The 25148-nt window shown below is 36.7% G+C and overlaps 1 protein-coding gene across 1 annotated transcript; it reads right to left on the minus strand.

Annotated features, from left to right (window-relative positions):
• Positions 1-366: 366 nt before the first annotated feature.
• Positions 367-16177, minus strand: fam204a (family with sequence similarity 204 member A). Its single transcript, XM_079634561.1, has 8 exons — positions 16049-16177; positions 15623-15930; positions 15323-15410; positions 14951-14984; positions 13465-13567; positions 10877-10966; positions 1118-1227; positions 367-720 (listed from the first exon to the last, which is right to left on the minus strand). Exons 2-8 carry the CDS (start codon positions 15875-15877, stop codon positions 669-671), a joined length of 732 nt encoding a protein of 243 aa, XP_079490687.1. The 5' UTR covers positions 15878-15930; positions 16049-16177; the 3' UTR covers positions 367-668.
• Between the last annotated feature and the right edge of the window lie 8971 nt (positions 16178-25148).

Below are 25148 nucleotides of genomic sequence, written 5' to 3' on the forward strand. Positions count from 1 at the left end.
ATATTTGAAAAGAGCGGTCAGCTGGATTCTATCTGATAAACAGGCTTATAAAAATGCACTGCCAACAGGAATCCTCTCAAAGATGCATCATGTGTTGAGTCCAGTGTCATACACGCCGTTCTCCATCTCCATGTTCGCTTTCTCCCTCACACACAGTCATCTTACACTCGAACCCGACTAAACTCCTCGTTTATGACTGCTCAAACCTCCTTACAGCCGACAAATTTCATTTTGCCCAGGCAAATCCTATTGCATATTATCCTGTACATTGCATTAGGCCCCTAATCTCTCCTTTCTCTTCCCTCGCTCCATACCTCCGTGGAAGAAAAAAAGCGGCTGCTGATTAACCCACTTACGGCAGTAAATAAATGGCGTGCGCGGTTGTACGCGCCAGATTTAATTATGAGAGAAAGAACGAAAATACATACAATAACGACCAATCTTACAATAATGGTGTGCTTATAGAATTTATTTAGCTATATAAAAATGACCCACAAATCTGAATGAATGACCAAAAAAGCTGATTCAGAGAGAAATAAAATGTTAAATGACAAAAAAAGGGAATTTGAGCGCGATAATAATGCATTATGAAAAGATTACCTCTAAACAATTATCAATATGCCAAATCTTTACTCATCTTTTTAAAAACATTTCAACTGCTGCGAATGTCACATGAATCCCATATTGCTTTTGGTTTCCCATCTTTTCTTTGCTTCAAACCTAAAAACACAAACAAACAAAAAGCATTGAAAGTAACAAACTTGAGTTAAAATAATCAAGTATTTTAGAGAATTTTTTTTATAAAAGCAATGCAAAGAAAAAGCAATCAAAGCAGATTCTTTTGGATAAATATGCTCACATATAATTGCAGTCGATGCAAACAAAATCTGTATATTGTGGCTACTTCAAGCTCACATTATTCAAAGGGCATTCAGAGACTGACCAAAGAGATAAGCAGCACCCGCATACTCATTAGAAAGCTCTAGTGAATACACGAGTTAACACATAGTCCAGGAAAGAAGGGACATTTAAAGTGTGAAATGCAGAGTGACTTAATGAAACTGCAGGGTATCAGCACTGGGGACAGACAGAAGAAAAAAAAAAAAAAAACACAAACCCCCAAGCGATTTGCTTCCTCCTTTTTTGGGCTGCCCGGGAAGCCTCTGCTTCCTGTTTGGTGCTAGCGAAGTCACGGCAATCGGCGGCTTCTGCAATTTTCACGGCCAGCTATTGAGAAGGAGACAGAGACAAGCTCCATTAGCTGGAGAAAATCAGTCTGCCTGGCAAACCTCACCAACAGTGCGTCAAGGTGGTGCTCGAAGAATGCCTCTGGTTCATATCTTCATCACTGCGAGGATGGCGTATCCCGCACGGACATGCACATGCTCGAGTTTGGAAAATAAAAAAAAGAATTTGCGGTTCATAGATAGAAGTAGGACACCCAACCCTCCATTCCACCACTCAGCATGGATGTGCATAATTAATGTTATTATCTCATATACTTAATCTGTTCATCTAAAGAGGACCTTTAATTCTGAAAATTGCAGTGCACGCACTTAGGATGGCAGAATGAATGGAGGAGGGTGAGAGGCACATGTCGGCGGTATCAGTGAGGGAAATGTGTGTGGGGTGGCTAGATTAATTCCAATAGCCAGAGTGACACAGAGGGCTCAGGAAACAAAAGGAGAGTCCGGGCCTCTTCCATCACTCCAGGGATGGGTTTATTATTGGACCGCAAGAAACTATGATAAACAGTTGGAACAATTCGCAAACCTTTTTTTTTTTTTTTTTTTTTACCCACTGCCTTTTTCTCGCAGCCTGTTTTTTTTTTTTTTCGGGAGGGGATATGAGGGTAATTCTTTAGAACAGTAAAAGAACACAATCAGAGGGAACACAGAAAAAAAAAAAAAAAAAACTCAATTGGTAATGAGGAAATGTGCCACCATTTGTAGGCTCGAAAAAACCTGGAGAGAGCAAGAGAGAGGAAAAAATGTTTCAATTATAATTAAGTGGGATAAACTTTATTAGAAAGACTGAAACTAAAATATCTCCTAATGCATGCTGGGATTAGGCAGGTCAGAGCGAGCAGGAAGGAGAAATTAAACTCTAAAGGCTTTTTATCGCCATATTTCAGGAACCAAGGGTGTAAAATGTTCTAATTTGGGATACATTAAAAGCCATAAAGGTCTTTCAAAAAGATTAATGGTACTTTGCTTGGATTTAAGATAAGGCCTTTAGCAGGCTGAGAGAGCGGGGTTCCGGCTGGGCCCTCGAGGCATTCATCTATACAGGCACTTGGAAGATTTGTAAAGGCGTCTGCATAACCTGAAGCTAACACACTATGACAGTTTTTTAAAATCCTTGCCATTTTTTTGGGAGGTTTAAGAGCCATAAATCATGTTTTCTAGCAAGACAGCGCAGAGAGGGAAGTTATAATGGGTGATCATGCCCGTGTTTAGCGCAGATCTGCTCGCAGATAATTCACACCAGGGTGTTTTTGGAGAGGCGCGTTTAAGCGGAAGAGGTGCTAAAGCTACCGCGGCCGGGACACGATAAACATGACACAATAATGACATTGGTAAAAAGCCGCATTTTGAGACAACAAAATGAGAGGATGCCAAATGGCTTCTGAGGTTTAAATCTTAAGATTTATCTGCATTTTCGACACAAGGATTACCCACATTAACCTGCGCTCCAGCTTTAACCAAATTTTGCCCCTATCACCAAAAATAAAGCCCCCCCCCCTTCACTCTTCCAGCCGGGACTCCCCAATTTTCACACACATTACTATATTCAAGGCATTAAAGGTCTTAATTTTTTTTTTAATCAGTCCAGTCTACAATCCACGATTGTCTTTACCGGGGCTCAACATTAATGTCAAGCAAGTTACCTAGGAGACAGAGCAGATCAAAGAGACAAAAAAGAAAAAAAAAGCGCTCTCAAATGTCTGATTAATCAAGCCTTGCAAACAGCTTATTTCTTTTAGCCTGCATGCAAGTATGAAAATGAGATTCGGAGCGCAGTACATTGTGCAGATTTGTTCATTCTTATCAGAACAAAGCCGGCGGCAGCTTATTTCATGGATCACTGGCACTGTCATCAGTGTAGCGCAGAGCAGGTGACAGCACTTCTTTCTGTGGCAAGAACAAAATTAGCAAAAAGTCGGCACAAATTAGCCTCTCATATTTTCCGTAATATGACATTATTTTTCATTTACTTTTTTGATCCACTTTTCATGATTTTCCCTCCTTTTTCATCTTTATCCCCCCCTCCTTTTCCCTCTCTTGTGACTTAGTGCCAAATCCTTTCACATCAAATGCGGGCACAGAGGAAAAATGCAGGGCAGGAAAAAAAAAAAGGAATGAAAATCACAATCCAAAAAAAAAGGGGGGAAAAGTGGGCTTTGGGGGGGGATAACATACACAACAAAAAGCGCTTGTGCTCTTTGTTCTAGGTAGTCACACTAAACCTTACCATATTTCCGTAAGAATTACATTCAGTGCATTTCCATTGTCGTTTACCTCTCTTCTCTCCTCTTTAAACGGAATTGTGTGCCATTTACGCCAGTCCTCAGCAAAGCCTTATTCAGTGCTGGGTTTATTTAGCGCTATTAATGATGTGACCTTTGAAAGGTCTGCGAGGGATGAATTCCTTCTGCTCAGCCCTGTAACTGCAACGTGGGGCCACTAGGTGGGTTAAGTCAACAGTGGTGCAGTGCCCACTTGGTGTTGTATAGTAGATCACTGACTGCCACAATGGCTGCTGTGAAGTACACAAAAACACAAATGTCCAATATAGGCATTCTGCATACATTTGCTAGTCCGTCACTTGATGCCAGGGCATTGTTCATTCCTTATTTCTTACATTTTTGAGCCTTCCACAAATATATGACAATAAAGGTTGCAAACTACTGTATATTGGAGCAGACAAAGTATAAATATATCATATTATTTAGTGATAATATCTTGAAAAACTGGCTTTAAAATAAATAAGTGTGGTGAAAAAAAAGGTGTATTTTCTTGCAGTAAATTAATTAAATCCGCATCTATAACCCAAGGAAGGGTTGCAAACCAAATTCCACATACATGAGAATATTACACCACCGCCCCCCCCATAATCCATAACTTGCTTAATCCATTGATCATACCAACATTGTATAATGAGAACTAGTTACATTTTCTTACAAACACTTTTTGCCTTTCTCTCACTAATAAATCAATAACATGATTGTAATTCTGCTCTGTCATGCCAAACGCGTTCAGTTAGAACAAATAGCAATAATCATAGCTTGCATTAAAACAATACCAAGGGAAATCTCATGGAAACCCCTGCATTGCCTGAATGAAACGAAACAGGCCACGCTCCCGTGACAATACCCGACGAAATCCTTTCAGCAAAAGTGACATATTGAGAGTCCTACACTTGATATCCTTGTATACAGTGAAAGATCCAGTTAACATAGCTTATCAGTCTCAAGGGGTTGGTGGGGGAAATAAGACAAGGAGTTCCTGTAATCTTGCCACCAACTTGACAAACAGCATTACAAGACATACAGAGAAGCAGCCTCTCTGAGGGGGATCTAGTTGGAAAAGCTCTCGGTATAATGCGCTTCTCTATGTTTCAGCCCCAATAATCTGATTCCAGATACATAAGACTGTCATCTTCAGGGAACAAGGGAGTGGAAAAAAAGTCTGAAAGTTCGCTGGCTTTGTGCGCATTTCATTATCTTCCCTCTTCTGAGCAGGCAAGGCTTATTAGCAAGCTTTGAACTCACACTTACAATAATGTGCCATCAACAGTTTTATAAGCTAATTAGAAAAACAGTTTAATTAATGACTGACTGGCAATAAAATGGCAATCAGGGAAAAAAAAGGAAACGAGGGTGCTAAGCTTCCACTACCACCAATTAAGGGCTAATTACAAACAAATTATATATGTGTTTTGCTGTGGGCTTTCATTCGAAAAAAAATGGCTTTAATTAAAAGAGAAAACATGCTAATTAATTAAACAGCACAAAAAATCTACATTGAAAAGTATGCTTTGTCTATTAAGTAATTAATGAAATACAATAATCCAAATGAGATTCCCCAGCATTTGATAAAAGCTTAGGACCCATTTCAAAACCCATTTCAAAATTAATGGGCAAAAATTTAATGCGAGTCATCTACAGATATAATAAAAGTTCATTCTGTGATAAATTGCTAATACTGAAAGAAATTGGAACAAAGAGGAGAGTTTTTGCTTTGCAGTTTTCTTGTTGCCAGAGGGGCCCGCACAGGAGGAAGAGCCAGTCCGGGGTTTCGTTACAGATTGGGTGTTATAGACGGAGAAAAGGGCTAAAAATACATAATCACGCTGCTTTCAAAATCAGGAGAAAGCCGTTAAGATGATTAATAATTATATAAATAAATAGACATGCATTATGTTTAATGCACCATGCCTTAACAGCCTGTACAAAAGCCAACTATCTTCCTTCACAAAAGCTGTCAAACTAGTGCATTTTAATTGGATTGGTGTCTAGCAATGAGTTTGACCTAACTGCAATACTGGCACTTCAAACAGCATGACACCCCTGTAAAGAACACACAAAGGCAAACTTTCAGAGAACTTTGTCGTTAGAGATCTGTCTGTTCGTAGTTACTGAGACGCATTGTATTTCAAACGCATATTAGGACAAAACCCCAGCTGATTGCTCGGAGATGAAGCAATGCAACACATTTAATAGGTGTACCAATCATAATAAAGCCAACGCTAATGTATAATCTTGACTGTGACGCGAAAGAAATGCGAGCATCTAACTTGCATACTGAAGAATATGTGTGCCTGTGTTCTCGAACTCCCGCTCACTCCCCCGACTTTATCTTTTTGCGCCCCCTCCAACAACTTCTTTGCAGACTGCGTCTCCTTCTTTTAATCATTTTCATATTGTCTGACTCCTGGAGAACTTGAAATGGACGCAGAACCCCCCACCGCTCGAGACTAGAAAGTCGACGTTTTGAAGTGGTAATGCGGAGCTAATATTTGTGATCAGGGCAGAGAAAAACTGTAGGAAATAATAAAGTGTGACAGTCCTTTGTTCAGCCTCGCTCAGTTCGTTTTTACCACTGAGACTCAAACTGCAGCTCTTGTTATTAAAATGTGCTTAGAAGGCTCAATGAAACCCCTTAAAAATAAGTTGACGGAAGTAATTCATTCTCTACAGACAAAAGCCGTTCAAAATCAAAACATCTGAAAACAATGACTCTAAAAGTCACAACAGAAACAACATTTTCAAACAGTCACAGTTTTGCCATAATCTTTGAAAGATACTTTTTTTTTTTTTTATGTATTATATTGCGGTCCTAAAGTCCGAGACCTGAAACTCTTCCAACAATGTAAGATGTATATGGCTAAACATGAGGGTTTTCACAGCGTAACCATAAAAAAAGATTCCCTAAAGAATATTTCAGTGAACAGTTCTTAAAAAAGCAAGCACTTTTTTCTTTGTGTGAAGAGCATTTTAATAATTTAATGATTTAATGTGCAATCACAAAATGGATGTAAAAGGTTCTTCATGGAACTATCAATGCCATTAAAGAACCTTTATTTGATAAAAGTGTAAAATGTCAGTTGGATTTTGGACTAGTACCGGTGTCTTTTTTTGGATGGAGGATAAGCAGTGAAGAATTTGATAATACTGTATTTAATTATAATCAAATAAAAAGCTTTCACCTTTTACAAAACGCTTTGTGAATAAAAAACAAAAACAATTAAACCTTCTACGGAATATCTGAATACACTTTCATGAAAGGAAAATCTCAAAGAACCCTTTGCTATCCACATTTGTGTTTAAACACTTAGACAAAGATGAAAGCCCACATAACACAATCTTTTTAGGATAACTTGAAAGAAGGTTTTAACAAATTGCTTTAATTTGCAGATTAAAGGAAACATGGAAAATATCATCATATGATTTAAAAAAAGCTAAACAAGGAAGCAAACCGATAATGTGGCTACATTTAAACATTTCAAAAAAGCTGATTTTTTTATATATAAAAGCATAAAAACTTTTGATTTGAGAGAAGAAAAAAAAAGTAAACAGATTAACCGGTTGACCAATAAAAAATACCTCTATGCCATGCACTAGTTAAAAACAAGGTGCTCAAAACAAATATAACACGACCTTTAGTATATCACTGTCTCATCAACTTCTAAACCCTTTAATTTAACGCTGTATTAGCATGTAAACATATTACAGAATGTATGATATTTCATAGAGCAGTAGACACAAACATTATTAGAAGCTTGAAATTGAGGCTTGCCACAGCTGGGATTATTGCCTGTTCACTGCATTATTTCAAACAGCTGTCTGCAACAACATTTATCCTGGGCAGAGCGCTCTGTGGCCGCACGGAGCGCTGTTATAATGAATACTAGCCGGATTAGAAATCAGGGCATAAACTGCTTCACTAATACCCAAATTGCCCCAAAGGACTCTTTAAAAAGGAACAACATATTTTTGTTTATCTAGTATGTGTTTAATTCACTGGAAATGTTGTATGATAGTTGGTTGTGTAGTGGTTAAATCCATTCACATAAAATAATAATAATAATAATAGCACATTGAGCTCTGGTATTCATATGGGTCATGCAAGTTAAAATCTGGCATGCAACTTTCAGATCGTTTTCCTCCCTTTTAATAATTTTCTTTTCTTTACTTCCCTCTACATAAAAGTGATAAAAAGTCAACCAGGATGCTTTTAACTAATCAAATGTGAGAGTAAAGACATTTATATAAAAAACGCTGCTCTTTTGAACTTTCTATTCATTGAAGAAAGCTGTAAAAAATTGTATCACAGTTTTCACAAAATTATTAAGCTGCCCAACTGTTTTCAGCATTGATAATAATAAGAATAGAGCGCCAAATCAGCATATTAGCATGATTTCTGAAGTCTCATGTGACAATGAAGACTGGAGTAATGCTGCTGAAAATCCGGTTTCGTGATCACGGGGATAAATTACATTTAAAAATATATTAAATTAAAACCTTACTTCAAAATATTACAGTTTTAATGTATTTTTGATTAAAAGTAAAATTACTGACCCCAAACTTTTGAGCGGTGCTACATTTAGAAATAATCTTCCATATGTGCAACCAACCCACCCTATCAATGCACGAACTACATGAGCATGATGTTACCATTAACATGGCTAAGGATACAAAGTTGGACACAAAGAACATGCGAGTTTGATCTTCTCTTGGCACGTTCACACAAACAAACTTCCATACCTACATCTCAGGGATGCTGAATCAATCTATAGAGCATAAGGGACATGTCCAGCAGATGACAAATGCACATTACCTGGTGAAAACTGTAATATACAGTCTTTAGTGGAGAACAAATAAAGCAGCTAACAGTGGCATTACTGCGCAGCGACTGCCAGTGTTCTGTCAGAGGCAGACCTCAGCTGTCTGGCTGAGCGAGAGATTCGAGACTGCTAAGTCTGCTCAAATCCACTGATGCTCTAAGAAGCTTTCTGTGACAACATGGTCCTGGTAAGTCAATCAAAGAGGAAAGCCATGCAGTTTGTGTTTGTGTTTTTACCTGCAAGCCATGGCAAACCAATAACGCAGCCTGCTATAATTACTATACCAGTGTTATTTGATAAGAGGCACTAACCTTAAACATTTCAGTGCTGTCATTTGCAAGCATTTAGACATCATGATGGCATCTCGGAAATTCTTTACCTGCTTTTGAAGTCTAGATAAACTCTCTGTGAAGGAATGCTTAAATCTGCCATTCTCAACCAAACAAAAGAACAAAGGCAAAGGCTGATATAGCCGTGTGGCATCACAATGAAGCCCATGTAATGATGAAATGTTTCCGAGAATGGTTTCCAAAGAAACCGTTATGTCTCTGTCTACCTGGGAAAGAAAAAGATAAAACCACAGAGATACTCCAGAGATAAGCATAAGAGGCATCTGTATGGATTACCGCGGAAAGACTCTCAAAAGAAAATTGCCTATAAACCAAGGGCCTGTTGTTGGCATTACTGAGCTATTTAATGCTTGTTCCCATGGCGCTACGCTTGTTAGGAGCATGATTATCACCTTGCTTTGAATCTGATTCAAATCAACAATCAACAGCACCACAATATGATTTCATTAGTGCGGAGTAATGGTGTCATTTTCGCATTTACACCAAGAGAAACAGAAGCTGTAATTGATTACGTAGGAAACTAATATTGGAGGTTAACACGATTAACACTGCTCCTCCCAATTGGATGGGAGAGCTTTATCGAAGCATGACCTGAGACTGTTTTATCCACAATTAAACTATAAAATTAATCTTAATAGAAAATTAATTATTGTAGAAACTGAAAACTACATTTAAAAGCACCAAAGCCAGGAATAAATACAGCTTGCAGCACGGCAATAAACCGTAAAAGAAAATTCACAAAAAGGATTTGCAGAAAGAGTATCACAAACCACTTAGTACACCTAAATATAAAGTTATTAACAAGATTAATTACCACTTTATGCAATATGTTATTGCATAAGCATGAGGAAATAAAGCTGGTTCATTGTTGGTATGCAGACTGACACCTGCTATAAAATCTGCCTGACAACATAGCACAATAAGAAAGAAAGAAAGAAAGAAAGAAAGAAAGAAAGAAAGAAAGAAAGAAAGAAAGAAAGAAAGAAAGAAAGAAAGAAAGAAAGAAAGAAAGAAAGAAAGAAGGAAAGAAGGAAAGAAAGAAAGAAAGAAAGAAAGAAAGAAAGAAAGAAAGAAAGAAAGAAAGAAAGAAAGAAAGGGAACAAAAAAAGAACGAAAGAGAAAAAAAGAACGAACGAAAGAGTTAAATTAGTGAAAGAGAGAAAGAATGAAAGAACTAAATTAAATTAGTGAAAGAAAGAAAGAAAACAAAAGAAAGAACAAAAGAGAGAAAAAGAACGAACAAAAGAGAGAAAGAATGAAAGTTCTTTCTCTTTAAATTAAATTATTTTAAAGAGTTAAAATTAAATTAAAATTAAATTAATGAACGAGAGAAGAAAGAAAGAAAGAAAGAAAGAAAGAAAGAAAGAAAGAAAGAAAGAAAGAAAGAAAGAAAGAAAGAAAGAAAGAAAGAAAGAAAGAAAATTTGCACAATTGTTCTTTTGTCAACACACTTCTGCATTAAAAACACTTGGTTTGGGGTGGGTTGAGTGACTGAAGAAATAAAAATCATGTATAAAAATGTTTACAAGTCACCAAATGTATAGATAAGTGGACTGGAAGCACACACCCAAATCTTTTCTGTACTAAACGGTTGAAGGTTGACAGTGAACATCAATTCCACACAGTAATGCTGGAATCAAAGCCTAGGCCGGAATTTAGTGGAATGCATTTCAGATTCCATTGAATCAAAGTTGCGAGGCTGAAAAATATTGCCCGCTATGATTGCCCCAACTTCAGAAAAGTTGAATGTCTTTTTAACTGCAATTACAGCTGTGCGAATGTTACATTTTCTGCCAAATTAGCTTCGAAGCGCTTGATCCTACGTACACTCCTAAAATGTGTCTTTTTTTAAACTGCAGGCACTGTATTTAGGTATGAGCCCACTTCAAAGGTGTAAAACTGGCACCTTGAAAATGTTTTAGCGCTCGGGTTGAAAGCATTGTAGCCTTCATTAAAAGGCAGAACCGAAAGTTCTATAGACACAGCCGTACTTCAAACTGGGGGAGGGCTTTCCATTAACTTTAGTGTAAAAGGGTTGGAAGACTTTCAGCCCAAGTGTGTGTGAATGTGTGTGTGTTTGTAGCCTCTGTCTTTGCCAGGCAAAATGTCCGCAGACCCATTAGCTCAATTTGTCACAGTTGGCGCGCCCCCCGAGATGGCTTATCTGGGCAACATACCTCTCGAGTAGCAAGACTGTCACTCAGTTCTTCAGCCTTCCCATAGTCCCCTTCAGCGATGGCACTCTCTATGCTCTTTTCCAGGCCTGACTGAAGATGAGAAGGAGGGAAATAAAATGAAGTGATTTTCAAATAGAAATAGAAGGACGAGAAGAAGAAGAAGAAAAAAAATCAAAGAGTAACTTAAAAACTCCCCCAGGCATTCTTTTTAATATGATTGCCATTACAACAAATATGTAGATTTCCTCTCGTAAATGAAAATCGTTGGTTGATTAAATATTAGGCAAAAAAATCTGTCTAGCCACAGGAGGTTACCAAACAGAAATGTTGGTCTTTAATTAGATATTTCCATCAAAGCGGCAGGACTGGTGGAGCAGAGCTCTCTGTCTGCTACTACGGATCTTCATAAGACAAATCCCAAAAAAACAAAGACAACATTCTCATTTTCAACCAGTTTCACTCATTCTAGATGTGTTTGTTGCTCCTTATGGTCAAAAAAACATGAAAAACTAGCAATGCATATATAATGCAATACATACTTCAATTCGTAATTATTCCTGAGCTAATGAATATTCCACGCTGTGATTTCAGAAACGGTCATATAATATTCATTCTGCTTAGGTAAACATTTCAGAGGGACTGTTCCAATCAGCCTCACTCACAACTCCATTAAAATGTCCTTTCACAGCATATGCTCAGCCTTTTAATAATGTTTAATCCATAAAAAAAAGATATAGCCTTTGAAAGCGAGGGAAAATGGAGCAGCAGAGCTGTCTAAATTAACAGGACAACCAGATATATATATAATCAAAACAATATTTTAACTCAATAACCCAATATTTTAACTTGCTAATGCAAAATTACTTGAGCTCAACATTAAACGATACGGACAATTGAATTAGTGGCGTTTTCCTACTTAAAACAAATTACATTTGCCAACATTCTGCTTACATGACAATTTATAAATTAAAATAACTGCACAAAAAAAATGTTTTGAGCTAATGCTGCAGAATGATAAGTAATGTGCATTAGTGCAAAAGTGGCTTGAAGTTACAAATGAATTAGTTCTGTTTACAAAGCTTTGCACTTAAAGAGACTTATTTATAGAAAATTTAATCAGGAAACTCCTGCATGACGAAATTAAATTATGAGCCAATGTACAAAGTCAGCTTTCTTGAATTCTTTTCTCACATATTCTGCTCTCATCTCAAAAGGAACAGAAATCATACACTGCAAAAAAATACATATTGTTGCTTTAAATGAAATGAGCTGTACATTATAAGCAAACCTGTGCACAGACGCCACAGGGAAAAAATCTATTCCTGCTATAACAGCTACAGTGTTGATAAGGTAAATTTTGTTGAATAAATGCCTATTTACAATTTTTTTTAATGCAGAAAAAGGTAAATAAAGCAACAATGTTTATGTCCCAGCACAATGCAGCCATAATATACACACTAAATTTCTACAAACTAAAACATAAATCCTAATATGATTTTAAAAGAAAATAATATATTAGATTTTAAATGGTGTAATGGCTCTTTAATTACTTCTTTTCACTGTAAAAGTTCATTAAAAACAAAAAGTATTACGATCTACCTTGAAATTGTTCCTAAGAAAACAATTGAAATCATATTTTCAGTTTATCTGTTAGAAGATCAGAAATGTGTTTTTTTTGTGAGTTGATTTATAACAAAAAGCTAAAATACTCAAACATTTCTCAAAAAAAAGTAATTACCCTTCCCTCACACCAGTATCCAAAATCCACCAACCTGAGAATCAGATCTTTACTCCAAATCCAAACATTCCATAAATGTTAAAACAGTTTGAAGAAGTTTCATTTTCAAAGATTTTAAATAGTCAAACAAACAATAGTGCCCCAAACAGAATAAGCACACATTAATATTAAATTAAGCATTAATATAACTAATACGGAAGTGCTATGCAACAATCATCTCTACGAAACTTCTACAGCAACATTTTTGCAAAAATGCCAAACTCAAGAAGGCTGATATTCAACATACTTCAATGTGATGGAAGAGTGGGTAATACTAAAAACATGTCCATATACAGAGGACAAAAAAGGCATATGCTGTTATTATATTCTTTATGCAGTTCTACGTATGATGCCCTTTCAGCCTCTGAGAGGGGAAAATCTTACTGTCGTATTTGTTACACAAGCTGTCCAGTGTATTTGATTTGCAAGCGTTCCCCTCCCTATCACTGAATTACAGTATTACAGAGAGCTCCTGACTCCATTGTGCTGTGGCTTTCAATGGAGAAATCCACCTCATATGAGAAATATTAAACACCAACCAGAACAGACAGTGCAGCTACATCCTCATGTCAAGATTAAGGTAATCTCATCATTAAATATAATATGATCTATTCTGTTATGCTCAGTGTCATGTGGAAGAAAGGACGCCTCCTCACTCTGTCTTTCACATTTGATAGAGGAAACAATTACGAGTTACACATACAGTCGACAGAGAACAGAGAGAGGTAGTGGGATAAAAATGCTTTCAGCATCAGAGTGGAATTAAGACACCCACAGAGTGGTAGAGGAAGATGGAGGAAATCATTGTTACCATGAGAGGAGGTCTGCTACAAGGAGGAGGCTTGAGTCTATCATTGATGCCAAAATACTGCGTGAGCTCCTTCCAGTGCTCCTCCCGTTTCTCTTCAGGCTCCCTGGGCAAAGACACAGAACAAGTCTTTCTGTTATTATTATTATTATTATTATTCACTCCAGGACTAGCATGTACACTGTGAGATTCAATTATTTTCTGCTACAACTGGTGAGTTACAGAGCCAGTCAGTTTTTCGGTATATATGTGTGCTTAGCGAATCAAACATGAAGAATTTTGTACTTAGATGTTTTATTTGTTCACCTCAAGTCTGGAATACACCACAACTTTTACAATTTAAATAGATTTTTAAACACTAAGCACCATACACTTTACTATCCCATGAGGCCACGGGAGAGGATTTATGAATGCTAGTGAAGCAACGCAACCGACGCTGGTAGGTCACGTAACATTAGCAACATTGCAGATGTAGTACATCCGAATTTCATTCATACTCCCCATATTCATACTACATAGAATATAAGTTTTTTTAACAGTCATGAAGTACATTCAAATTCAAATGCGGGGCAGTTGTGGCCTAATGGTTGGAGAGTCAGACTGGTAACCCAAAGGTTGCAGGTTTGATTCTCAATACCGGCAGGAAATGACTGAGTGCCCTTGAGCAGGGCACCTCACCCCCAATCACTCCCCGAGCGCCACAGCAAAAATAACTGTCCAGGTGTGTGTGTCCAAATTCTGAGTATGGGTTACCATACTTGGCCTTCATGTCACTTTCAAATGTAGTACCTATTCACAGTATGTGTTTTTTTCGATGCACCGAATGTGTTCTAAAATCAGCTCAAAATATCAAACATGTTTGATTCTGTCCAACTGGACGGATTCATAGTCAGAAGCTTAAAAAAGTTGTGTAGTGTATTACAGAGTAATAATGTCATATTTCTCACATCAGTCAGTGAACAAATAAAACATTTCAGAAATACGTAGTGTAACAGCGCAGCGCTTCTGGGTTGTACGTCAGAATGTAGGGTCACTATTGGCCAGCATCACACACATCACACACATGACCAGCGTCGGCCAATAGTGAGCCTACGTTCTGACATACAAGACAGAAGTGCTGCGCTGTTACACTACGTGAACTCACTCAGAGGCCCACACAGAAGAAAATTAATAGTTGAATAAAGTCGTTATTTTTTGCGCACAAAAGTATTCTCGTCGCTTGATAAACTTATGATTGAGCCACTGTAGTCACTTGGACTATTTTAAACATTGTCTTAACTAACTTTCTGGGCCGGCAAGTTTCAATTACAATAGAAGCCTATGGAGGAGTGAGACAGCTCTCAGATATAATCACAAATATCTTAATTTGTGTTCCGAAAATGAACGAAAGTCTTACGGGGTTGGAAGTTGGAACAACATGAGGGTGAGTACCGTAATTACTGACAGAATTTTCATTTTTGGGTGAACTCTCCATAATTGTCCACCATACCTTTTCTGCTCAGTGTCACAATTCTGTGTCCCACCTGTTTGAGGTATTTAAAAAAAAGAAGTTAATTAAATGTGTCTAAAAACGTATGCACATGCATTAAGGCATATTTATTAGAAAGCATAAAATTGTGTTGTTTATCTCCACAAGTAGAGTACATGTGGATTATATTAGTTCTACTGTAGTAAATCCTACTGGACACCCAACAACCGAAACAAAGTGCATGGCATCATTGGGGCTGCATGAGAAACTCCTTTAAAAAAAACTTGCATTGTTTATGTTTGCATGGAAATATGGAATACATCAGATACTATAAACAACAACAGAAATAGTATAGGAGAAAAGCACTGGTAGACAATGAAAAAACAACTTGACCTTTCTTGTGGCGCCTTTTCCTTTGCCGTTTAGTTTGCGGTTGATTCATTCTCTGATCATCTTTTGCTCTTTGGAGATCTTTGAACCTCTGCAACAATAACAGCTGTCAATCAGTGATACTAACATGATAATATTAAAATAAATGCTGATTGAAATGAATGCAACTTGATTTATTTATACTGTAGTGTTTTAAGTATGCTGCACAATTCGACCTAGAATACAACATTTCATCAATCCATGATCTGCACTCTCTTGCAATATAACTGCATATAAATACATAACTTCGGTCAATCCACGTACTTGCCAGTTATCCAAGGAAACTCCAGGCAGACACTCATCCCCAGATGCATCATAATTGTGCAAATCAGTTTTTGTCGTATTACATTCATCCTGTAGACAAATTGGATGTGGCTCTGTGCCTGGCTGAAGTGAGAGGTGCTCGTCTGTCTGTACTTGTCTATTTTCTAATGTTACCCCTTCATCATCCTCATTATCATCATCATCAGAGCTCAGGTCAGCCTCAGTGAGACCCGGCGGCAGAAGTCCACTGTACATATTAAATCTGGCGAATCATCAAAAACGCAACTGTCGCAGGCTTCCGCATTATTCTGTGTCACAAAATGGAGATGATTTATGTATAAAGCAAATATATTATTAAATGAAACGGTTGATATAACGACATCACAATATTTCAGCGCACTACACCAATAACAGCAAGACGCTTACCGTTGACTTCTGTATTTCCGCGTTTTGAACATAGAGCTTCATTATTGGACCGGCAAAGGAGGCCAAGCTGTAACAGAAACGCTGATTGGTCACTTTAATCTCATTATGCAATTGGATCCTTCCTTTTACAAAATAGAGGAAGCTGCTGTTCTGTGTTATGAATAATTGTTCACGACTAATATTTTTTGTTCATTCTATTTTTTTTATTTATAATAATAATATTATTTATTATATAATATTATTATTATTATTTCTACTACTACTACCACCACTACTACTACTGCTGCTACTGATGCTATTATCTATTCCTGATTTTTATATCTTTATCCAATTGCTTTTTTTGTTATAAAATGTGTTAAATATGTATCACATGTTTTAACAATCTAATCTAAATAGATGGTGGGTGGATATGTGGACAATTTTTTTAGCCATGAAGAAATTGCCAATGTTAAAATGTTAAAAGTCATTAATGAAAAGATATAATAAGCCTATTGCATCAATGACGTTATTCCACTAAAACTTTGGAAGGTTTTTTTTATTTCTGGTTGTGAAAATTATAAATAGAACTTACTAGCCTATTAAATAGACTGTAGCATCATCTATCACACACAGACTCGTTTTCATTCATGACAAATTATGGCTTCTAGCCTAAATAATGTACCTTGACCAAAAATATTCCTAATGAAAATACATATTATGCAGTAGCAGCAAACTTTAAGGTAAGAATGATGAGTAAACTTATTGAAACATTGTTGTCGCTGGTTCAGTTATGAAAATTATATATAGGCTATATTTTATGAACTATTTTTTTTTTTTTTTTTTTTTTACAAATGGCAAACTAAAACACAATTGCTCATGTTTTCCAGAGTGATAAGAATGCTCTTATATGAGCAATGTCTCCCAATTTATTCAGACAGCTGAGGGCATCACCACATTATCATTCAAATGATTAGCATGCTAATCTTGTTTAGCCTGTGGCACTGGCAGACGAAAAACACTGATGCTTAAATTGCTTATTTATATCAAATAACATCAGTTTTCTGTTTTGTTGCTAAATAGGGGTGGGCTTTGTGCCTAATTGCAAAATCACCTATTTACTTAAATGATTTATTTAGTGTGCACAGATTCTGAGGCAACAAGCTCATTTGTATTGTTATAATGTCACAAATTTTCATCAATATAATTTCTCCTTGATATGCCTCCAGCGGGGGTGCCACTAGTTTTCAATGTGCCCAGCGATTTATCTCTTTTCCTCTTTCTCATTTGCTCTCTCTCTCTCTCTCTCTCTCTCTCTCTCTCTCTCTCTCTCTCTCTCTCTCTCTCTCTCTCTCTCTCTCTCTCTCTCTCTCTGTACTATATAGCCTATTTTCTATAACCTGAATGCTCCTGTTTAGTCGAGTATATTGTGTTGACCTGTATTTATTGACAAAATTTGGTCATATTGGCATTTTTTTAACCATGTAAAGCTTGATATGAAATAACAGTCAGAAAAATACAAATTTATTGAACTTTTAGACAAAATCTAATACAAGAAAGTTTGATGTGTTCATATTTGTATGGCCCATGTAGTATGATACGAATAAAATGGAGCCCATGAATGCACTCAAGGCAGAAATAAACACTTTATAAACATGCAATGCTTAAATAGCATTAGCATATAGCATAGCAATGAGTACGGCAATATACTGTACATAACATGCTCCACTCGTCACCATGATGATAAAAAAACCCAACATAACAGAAACTCTTCTAATTTAGCATAGCAAAAAATTAAACACTAAATCTTTCACTTAACATCAATCTTCCACACAAAAAAACACTTAATTATAGCATTTACTCTCCCTTTCAAGTGAAATAGAAATCCCAGGGTGCAGTTTCAGTTAAACTTAAGTTTGTCTAAATTAAAAGAATCAAGTTCATAAAACTCAAAACAATGAAACAATTCAGATCACATAAAATGTGTTCATTTTGTAAACTCAAAAGAAAAAGACAGTTCTAAATACTTATAAAAGTTAATTTGATTGAACTAATTTGTTTAATTTAAGTTTACACCAATTACTTATTTTGAGCATTATGGTTTACAGCAAAGTTTTGATCCTGTTGATAATTTAGATGACCAAAAATCGTGTATCAAATACGAAAATGTAGGCTGTTAAGTAGACCCTATATGTTGTATAAGCTTAAAAACATAAATTTCATCCAACATCAAGAACTTTAAGTAAATATGATAGGGCTTAAGTCACCAAGATATATTAAACGTCACTCTACGTAGCCCATATCCTCTCCATTGCAAACTGATATCACCCACTCACAGTTAATACCAATTTAATTATATATGTGACAACTTGATGTCAAGGACAACTGGAACTTTTAAAGGTAATTTGGTGGTGTAATATATCACTGAACTTGCTGTGTCAAAATTATTATTATTATTATTTCATTACTGGCACTTTTGTTCAGTTTGGGCTCGAGATCATTATTTCTGTCATTTACTTATTTAGAGTTCGTAGTTTAAAACTTGGAAACCCTTATTAAGTTTTGGTAACAGTGGAAAAGAGGTGGTAAGTGTGGTGAGATAAACTAATCATCTCAAAGTCTTAATTATTAGTATCTATGTGACAGGCTGTTTTTTTCTCTCTCCCCGAGCCAGCCGAGTTGAGCCTCAAATGAGCAAGCGCATGTCTGAGGAAATAGTAATAATTTTAAGTCATCTGGATCTGGCTTGGGGTGGCAGAATTCATTAGAGAAGATTAGCTGAGTGTGTACAAAGTAAATGAGATATCTAATACTAGCCAACGCGGAGGTCCAGGGATTCCTCATTTAGCTCTGAATATGAGAAACCATGTTAAGAGGCGATTATGTATAGCTTGACTTCTGCACTGGCTATATGCCTGCTTTCCGTGCATTTGGCCCGATGGTGTGCTCTCGTATTTAATGACCCTTGACTTTTTAGCCTCCATGTGTATCCAGTGTACAAGCCATTACCAATAACGTCCAACGGCGCAGCACGAGGGAGGAGGAAGAGAAGGGTGACACCCAGATGAGATTATTCACTGTTAGCCTGACAGGGCAGCCAGCTGAATTGTTTTTGAGAGAGAAGCGAGGGAAGCTAATTATGAGTTTAAGAAGAAGGTTGAAGGGAAAAAAATAATAAGATTACAAAGAATAATTTGCAGATATAATTACACCAAAATTGGGTACACACAATCGTCAAATACATGTATTGCTTGACCTGGGTGAGCCAGTGAAATAAATCCTTCTTCTATAGCCTTTGTTAATTTGTTTTTATCATCTCCAAGTGGTGTTTGTGCAGGCAGTGCAATTTGCATGTGTAATTCCACTGTGCAAATTGACAACAAGTAGATAATTCTGGGAAATGGGCTGGTTGCAAGGCCCTAGCTATCTTCCTGTGCCGATTCATTTTGAGGAACTGCTGAGGCATGAAACTCATACATCAACTATTTCCTGACAATGCTCAGACTTATTGTCCCCTAAAATGTCATTACAGCCATTATTTATGGAGTTAATTCATTTATTAAACCATATTTACGCAGACAGAATGTCACATTGTGTCCATCGTCCAGAATGACGCCTTTAATGATGATTTGAACACATTTTCTCTTTTAAATTCTACCAAGAAAGCGAAAGAAAATTGGCTTTGTCTTTATGTCACGGCTTACCGTTATATTGTTAATATAAAAACTCAAACCTTTACCAAACACAATGACTATCTTCTAGCAGTCAGATGTCGTTCAAAAAACGATTAGCTAAAAAATCGGACATAGCCTATTACACCGCTTATCCGAGTAAGATTATAAAATAATATCAGCTCAAATCAATATTGTACAGGTAGGCCTATTTATTTATTTATTTGGCAAGTAGCCATGTAATAAGTGAGATTGTTACCATCCCAAAATATAACTACCTTTCATGTCTCCGACATACGATTGTCTTATAAAGTCTCAGTTTTCATAGCCTTATGTCGCTAGCTGTTATCAACTAGCTTTCAACATAATGTTATAATGAACAAATGCAACCAGAAGCAACAGTTCAGACTTACATGTGAAAGGTGATTCCCCGAAAACTGGTTTGGATTGTAGAAGGTTTGTAAAACCTCAAAATACTCAGTGATATTTTCTTCAGTCCGCTACTCATAATGGCAAATTGCCCGGACAAATATGGCGGTGCCGTTGACATAAGCTACGATCCCTCTTATACTATCTATGTTACGATCTAGCGACCAAGGAGGCATCTATGTATTTGATATCTCTGTGGCCAAAACGGTCCAATCAAATCCTTATGGACAAAATCAAGTCATGCCCAGATTTTCACTGCAACCGAAGATCAAATCCTAATCGGACTAGACAAAACAAATTGCATAGCATAGGCCTATTCACGCAGGAACTCCACGAAGCCACCGTACTACTCTCCATTGGAAATGAATGACATGACCTCCGGTGTGTTGTTTGTCGGATAGTGGAAAAACGCGGACCCGGTGCGGGGTATCAACTTGATGGGCTTTATTTTAGTCCACTAGTAGGCTACACATAATTTGCAAAAGAGCTGTATTCAGTTAAATAATAAGGGTAGTCAGGTAAAATGTATGTGGGATCCCGTGCATGTAGGGATTAGGGGAAATGAGATGGCAGATTAGAAAAGAGGGCATTATTTAAATAGAAATGCAAATGAATACTAGAAGGGAGGGGAAAAAATCAAAGGTGGCAAGAAAGGTGGGATAGAGTCGAGATAAGAAATGACAGTATCAATTCAAAGAAATGTTAAGGGTAGTGGGAAGAAATAGTGATGACGAGGTTAAAGAACCCGTGCGTGAACCCTAAGTTGCAACTGACTTCAGTACTTCAGTGTTGTGATGTATTTCCAAGCGAAATGGAATATAGGCTGCATCTGAAATCGCATAGTATGTAATCGCAAGTAATTATTTCACGACTGCTAAAAAAGTATGTTCAATGTAGTATGAATGTAATCCGGACAAACTACATTCGCCATGTTGTCATTATCATGTGACCTGCCATCATCAGTCACTTCACTGCCATTCATAAATCCTCTTGCCTCATGGGATAGTAAAGTGTCCATCATATGCACACTTTAGAATCTCGCCGGAAGTATACGGTAGGTACTTTTTGCTAATCTTTTATGAGTAGGCTGTGAATTCGGACATACTTCTTTTGTATGGACATAATTCTTTCAACTACTATATAGTAGGGAAGTATGCGATTTCGGATGCAAAACAGAGCTAGTTGTGAATAGGCTTGAATTCGGGGCGATGGAACCGGAAGTGCTAAAATGCTAACTCGCTTCCGAGTTTTGGCCTACAAAGTGAAGTCATACCCGCACCACTCTTTAGACCTTATGCACCAGAGAAACAAGGGCGCAGCCATCTGTAGAATAATGTCTTTGAACTTCCGTTTTTGCGGTCGCTCTGTATATTTCTATGGCATTGCTGTCCAGGAGTAATTAGCTTTTGAAGTGGATTTACTTAAAGTAAAGTTAACGAAAGTTATCATGAGGATTGTAATGTTTAAAGCAGATGTCTTAACAAATGTCAGTCGACTGGAAAGATTTTAAAACGAGCCGTTCATTCATAAATACACAAGATTGCTGTGAAAATACAGACCGGAAGACAAAATACAACGAGAGCAGCGCTGAAAAGGGACGGGGCTACATAAGGTCTATAGAGACCGTCTGACTCTGGCTGTGTTCCCATTTAAAAGGCTAGTGTGTGGACTCGGACTCCGCGCAGTGAATTCTGGGGTAGGCAAGGCAGTGAAGGATCCATCTGTTGTATCCTTCATTTCTTGGGAAACGATGCACGCATTTGGCCTCTGAATTGGAACGCAGCTCTTATTAATTGCACCATTAGCTGTGTGTAACAAATATCATTCCATATTCTGATTCTGTCCCCACTATAAACTAATAGAACTAGGCCTAAATGGTGTAGAAATTCTCACTCAGAAAGTGCTAGTAAATTTCACAAATACTTTCAAAGAAACAGCAATTAGGCTAAAAGACTGAATTAAATGTGTGTTTTTTTAAGTAGAAAAAATAAAATAGTATTTTCTTGTAAAATGTGCTTTAGGATTATTTACAACTTTGAAAAAATCCAATTTTACTGTGGGATCTTTCACCGTCATCACCGCCCAAATCGTCCCTGTGAGAAAATCGTCCCTGTGAGAATGCAGAGTAGTAGATTACATTTTGCACTAAATATGACAGTGCTCATAATGTATAATTGTACAGCGGGAGACATCTCCTGGTGCGTCATACATTTTAATGTTACATATTCACACTGGATAAGTCCATCATGCCATTCTCATTTATTTTATTTTCTATTTTCACCTGTCACCTCAAACTACTTATTATGGCTGTAATAGTGAGCTGTATTTGAACCATTAAGCTGTAATGATTCGCTTGCGTGACATTTTAATTCAAATAAGGAGTTTGAAGAGGATGGCAGTGTTACTGGGATTAGACCGTTAGAGCTAAAACAAACTAATTTGATTGGCAAGATAATTCTTACAGCCTACAGGAGGTTTAAGTAGATGTTTGGTTGGCAAAATGGAAAAAAATCTTTGTAAACATTATATTCCATTAATCCACAGCCTTCCTTAGGTAGCTGTACAGTGAAAACATAAAGGAGGAAAAGCCAACAGTCAAAGATGCTCCACGATGGAACTGTAAAGAGAATTGCATTTTATTTTATCTATATTTTGTAGCTATAGTTTTATAGCAGTAGACCTATATAGTATGATGAATAACGTTATGTAGAATTCACTTCCTTGTGCAGAGGCAGGTTTATTACTCATTGTAGTTTCTTGAGTAAGAAGGTTTAAATCAAAGGAAACGTTGTGATTAATATTCATGTTTTGCTAACTCATGGAGTGTGCAAGCTTTGTATATACTAAAGATAAAGAAACAACTGGAGTATTCATCAGAGAGTTGAAAAAACAATGCTTAAAAGATGGCTGAGATGGGGTGATAGACAAAGACTAATAAGAAAAAGAGAGAGAGAGATAGGGGTAAATTTGAAACACTCCATTGAACAGAAACAAGGTTTATGGGCTAAGCCAGATGAGATTTGTCATTTCTCCAGTGTCAAATCCACTCTGGCCAAAGGCAATTTCTGAAAACTTATATTTTAGCAGGGAAACATTTATATATTATATATTTTTATTTGATTTGATATAAATCTTTGATATGTGCACACATTTGTTTTCATCTCTAACTCTAGAGCTAAAACATGTAGCAAAAAGTACAGTAGAGTGAAATCAATGCAGGACATTTTATGAATGCGATGCATTTCAAATACATGCTGCCGAAGTCACGGTTTTTAGACTGGGTGAGTTTGCCGCCATTCATCTGTAATTAGTTTAAGCACAAAGTTGCACAACCAGACCATTCCCAGATAAAATCGTACATTTAAATTGAATCATTTATTCCCTTTTTTAGTCCAGGACTTCCAGCACATTTATCTGTTGTCTGTTTCTTTATTTTAATCACACTTCCTTGCCTTTTGGACAGCTTCACTGGCTTACAGATTAGTGTGAAATGTACCCCAGTTAGAATCTCTTACACGCTCCAATCAGATGAGCGCAGATTTAATCGGAGTGAATCGTCCATCCCACCCGTGAGGGGCTGCCCAGATGAAACACACCTCATATTCATAACTTCACTTACATGCCTGATTATGAAGCGGGAGATAGCAGGTAACTCTCATTCTGCCTTTTTTTTATTCCAGCACAATTTTGCCTCCAAACTTGAATAGTTAATCGTAGCCCCTTTCTTCATCAGTGGAGAATCAAAATCTGAACAGAAGAGGATATATATCATTAAAGATGAAAAAGAATCCCAAATTGGATTGGCCTTCTGGACCAGATATATTGTGTCAAATTTCACTTTCAATGCCTTTTAAAGGATTTTTTCTCCCCTTCTTTTCCTCTTTGCATTAATTTTCGGCTGCTCTAACTATCATTTTCTAAGAGAAAACGTTCACGTTCCACTGCTAATTTGTGTGCATGGCTCTGTAATCATGCCATTACTCTCTTTGACATAAAATAATGCCTTTGAATAATGGGAAATATTACCTGATGAATTAATTTAAGAGATAAGATCGAGGGTAAGAAGCTTAAATGCCATCTTAAATTATATGCAGACCCTGGAAAACTTTCAACAAGTCTCATTTGCATTAGCTTAGTGTTGAGTTCACATCATGTCTCACCATGAGGAGCCTGAACACACCTCTAAAATACGGGTGAAATAATAAAAGCAATACACTGGAAATTATGCAATTAGGAAAGTATTTACCTTCTAAACAGCACCAATGTCTTCTTTTCCAGTATGATAACATCTACTTTTTGTAGATTGAAATAGGACCTGTCTCAGTTTATGAGCCTGTTTGCTCTGTTCTAAAACCCAATCTGCTATCTTCTACGGTTGACCCAATTCTAAGGCAAAATCACATGTGTCCTTGACAGAGAAGGCTATCCCACAATGCACTGCAACAAACTCAGTGAAAAATGTAATCCAAAATGGCAGACAAGGCCAAATAAATCTTTATAAGAAAGTTCAGTGTAATTCAAATACATTTAGTGGCCAACTAGATTTCTTTTTTGCCAAATAAATATTCCTTCATGTTTAAAATATTTAAATAAAGATAAAATATTTTCCTCATATTTTGATGAATTGAACATATAAAAATATGCAGTTACAACACCTGAAATTCTGAAATGATTTGTTTTCTTGAATTGGTTTCACAGGACATAAATGTGTCATAATATTGCTTGTGAATTAGAAACTATAGCTCTTCTTTATGTGCTAATGTGCATCTATCTGGAAAATTGGCCAATTCAAATGTTAAATTAATTGGGTATCAAAATCTGAAATCACTTACAGTGATTTTTAATTCCTATTACAGGATCCATCCATTTCGTAATAAAATCCGTAATAACACAATTATTTCTTTTATTGCAGCAAAAGGGCATCATTTCGAGCTCTTAACTCAGGTGTAGAGAAAAAAGGACTCTCAAATTCTAGAAAATCTCATGCCTTAAAGATAGAGAGAGACAGACTGAGAGAAAGAGAG

Source organism: Phoxinus phoxinus, assembly GCF_949152265.1.
Source record: "Phoxinus phoxinus genome assembly, chromosome: 14".
Taxonomy (NCBI): domain Eukaryota; kingdom Metazoa; phylum Chordata; class Actinopteri; order Cypriniformes; family Leuciscidae; genus Phoxinus; species Phoxinus phoxinus.

Excerpts from the sequence above, each read along its gene's own strand:
- fam204a (XM_079634561.1), bottom strand. The coding sequence starts at position 15,877 with ATGTACAGTGGACTTCTGCCGCCGGGTCTCACTGAGGCTGACCTGAGC. Across the intron at positions 13,568-14,950 it reads TGTGACACTGAGCAGAAAAG|GGAGCCTGAAGAGAAACGGG; the intron begins GTATGGTGGACA and ends GTCTTTGCCCAG. Across the intron at positions 10,967-13,464 it reads GTAGCAGACCTCCTCTCATG|TCAGGCCTGGAAAAGAGCAT; the intron begins GTAACAATGATT and ends TCTCATCTTCAG.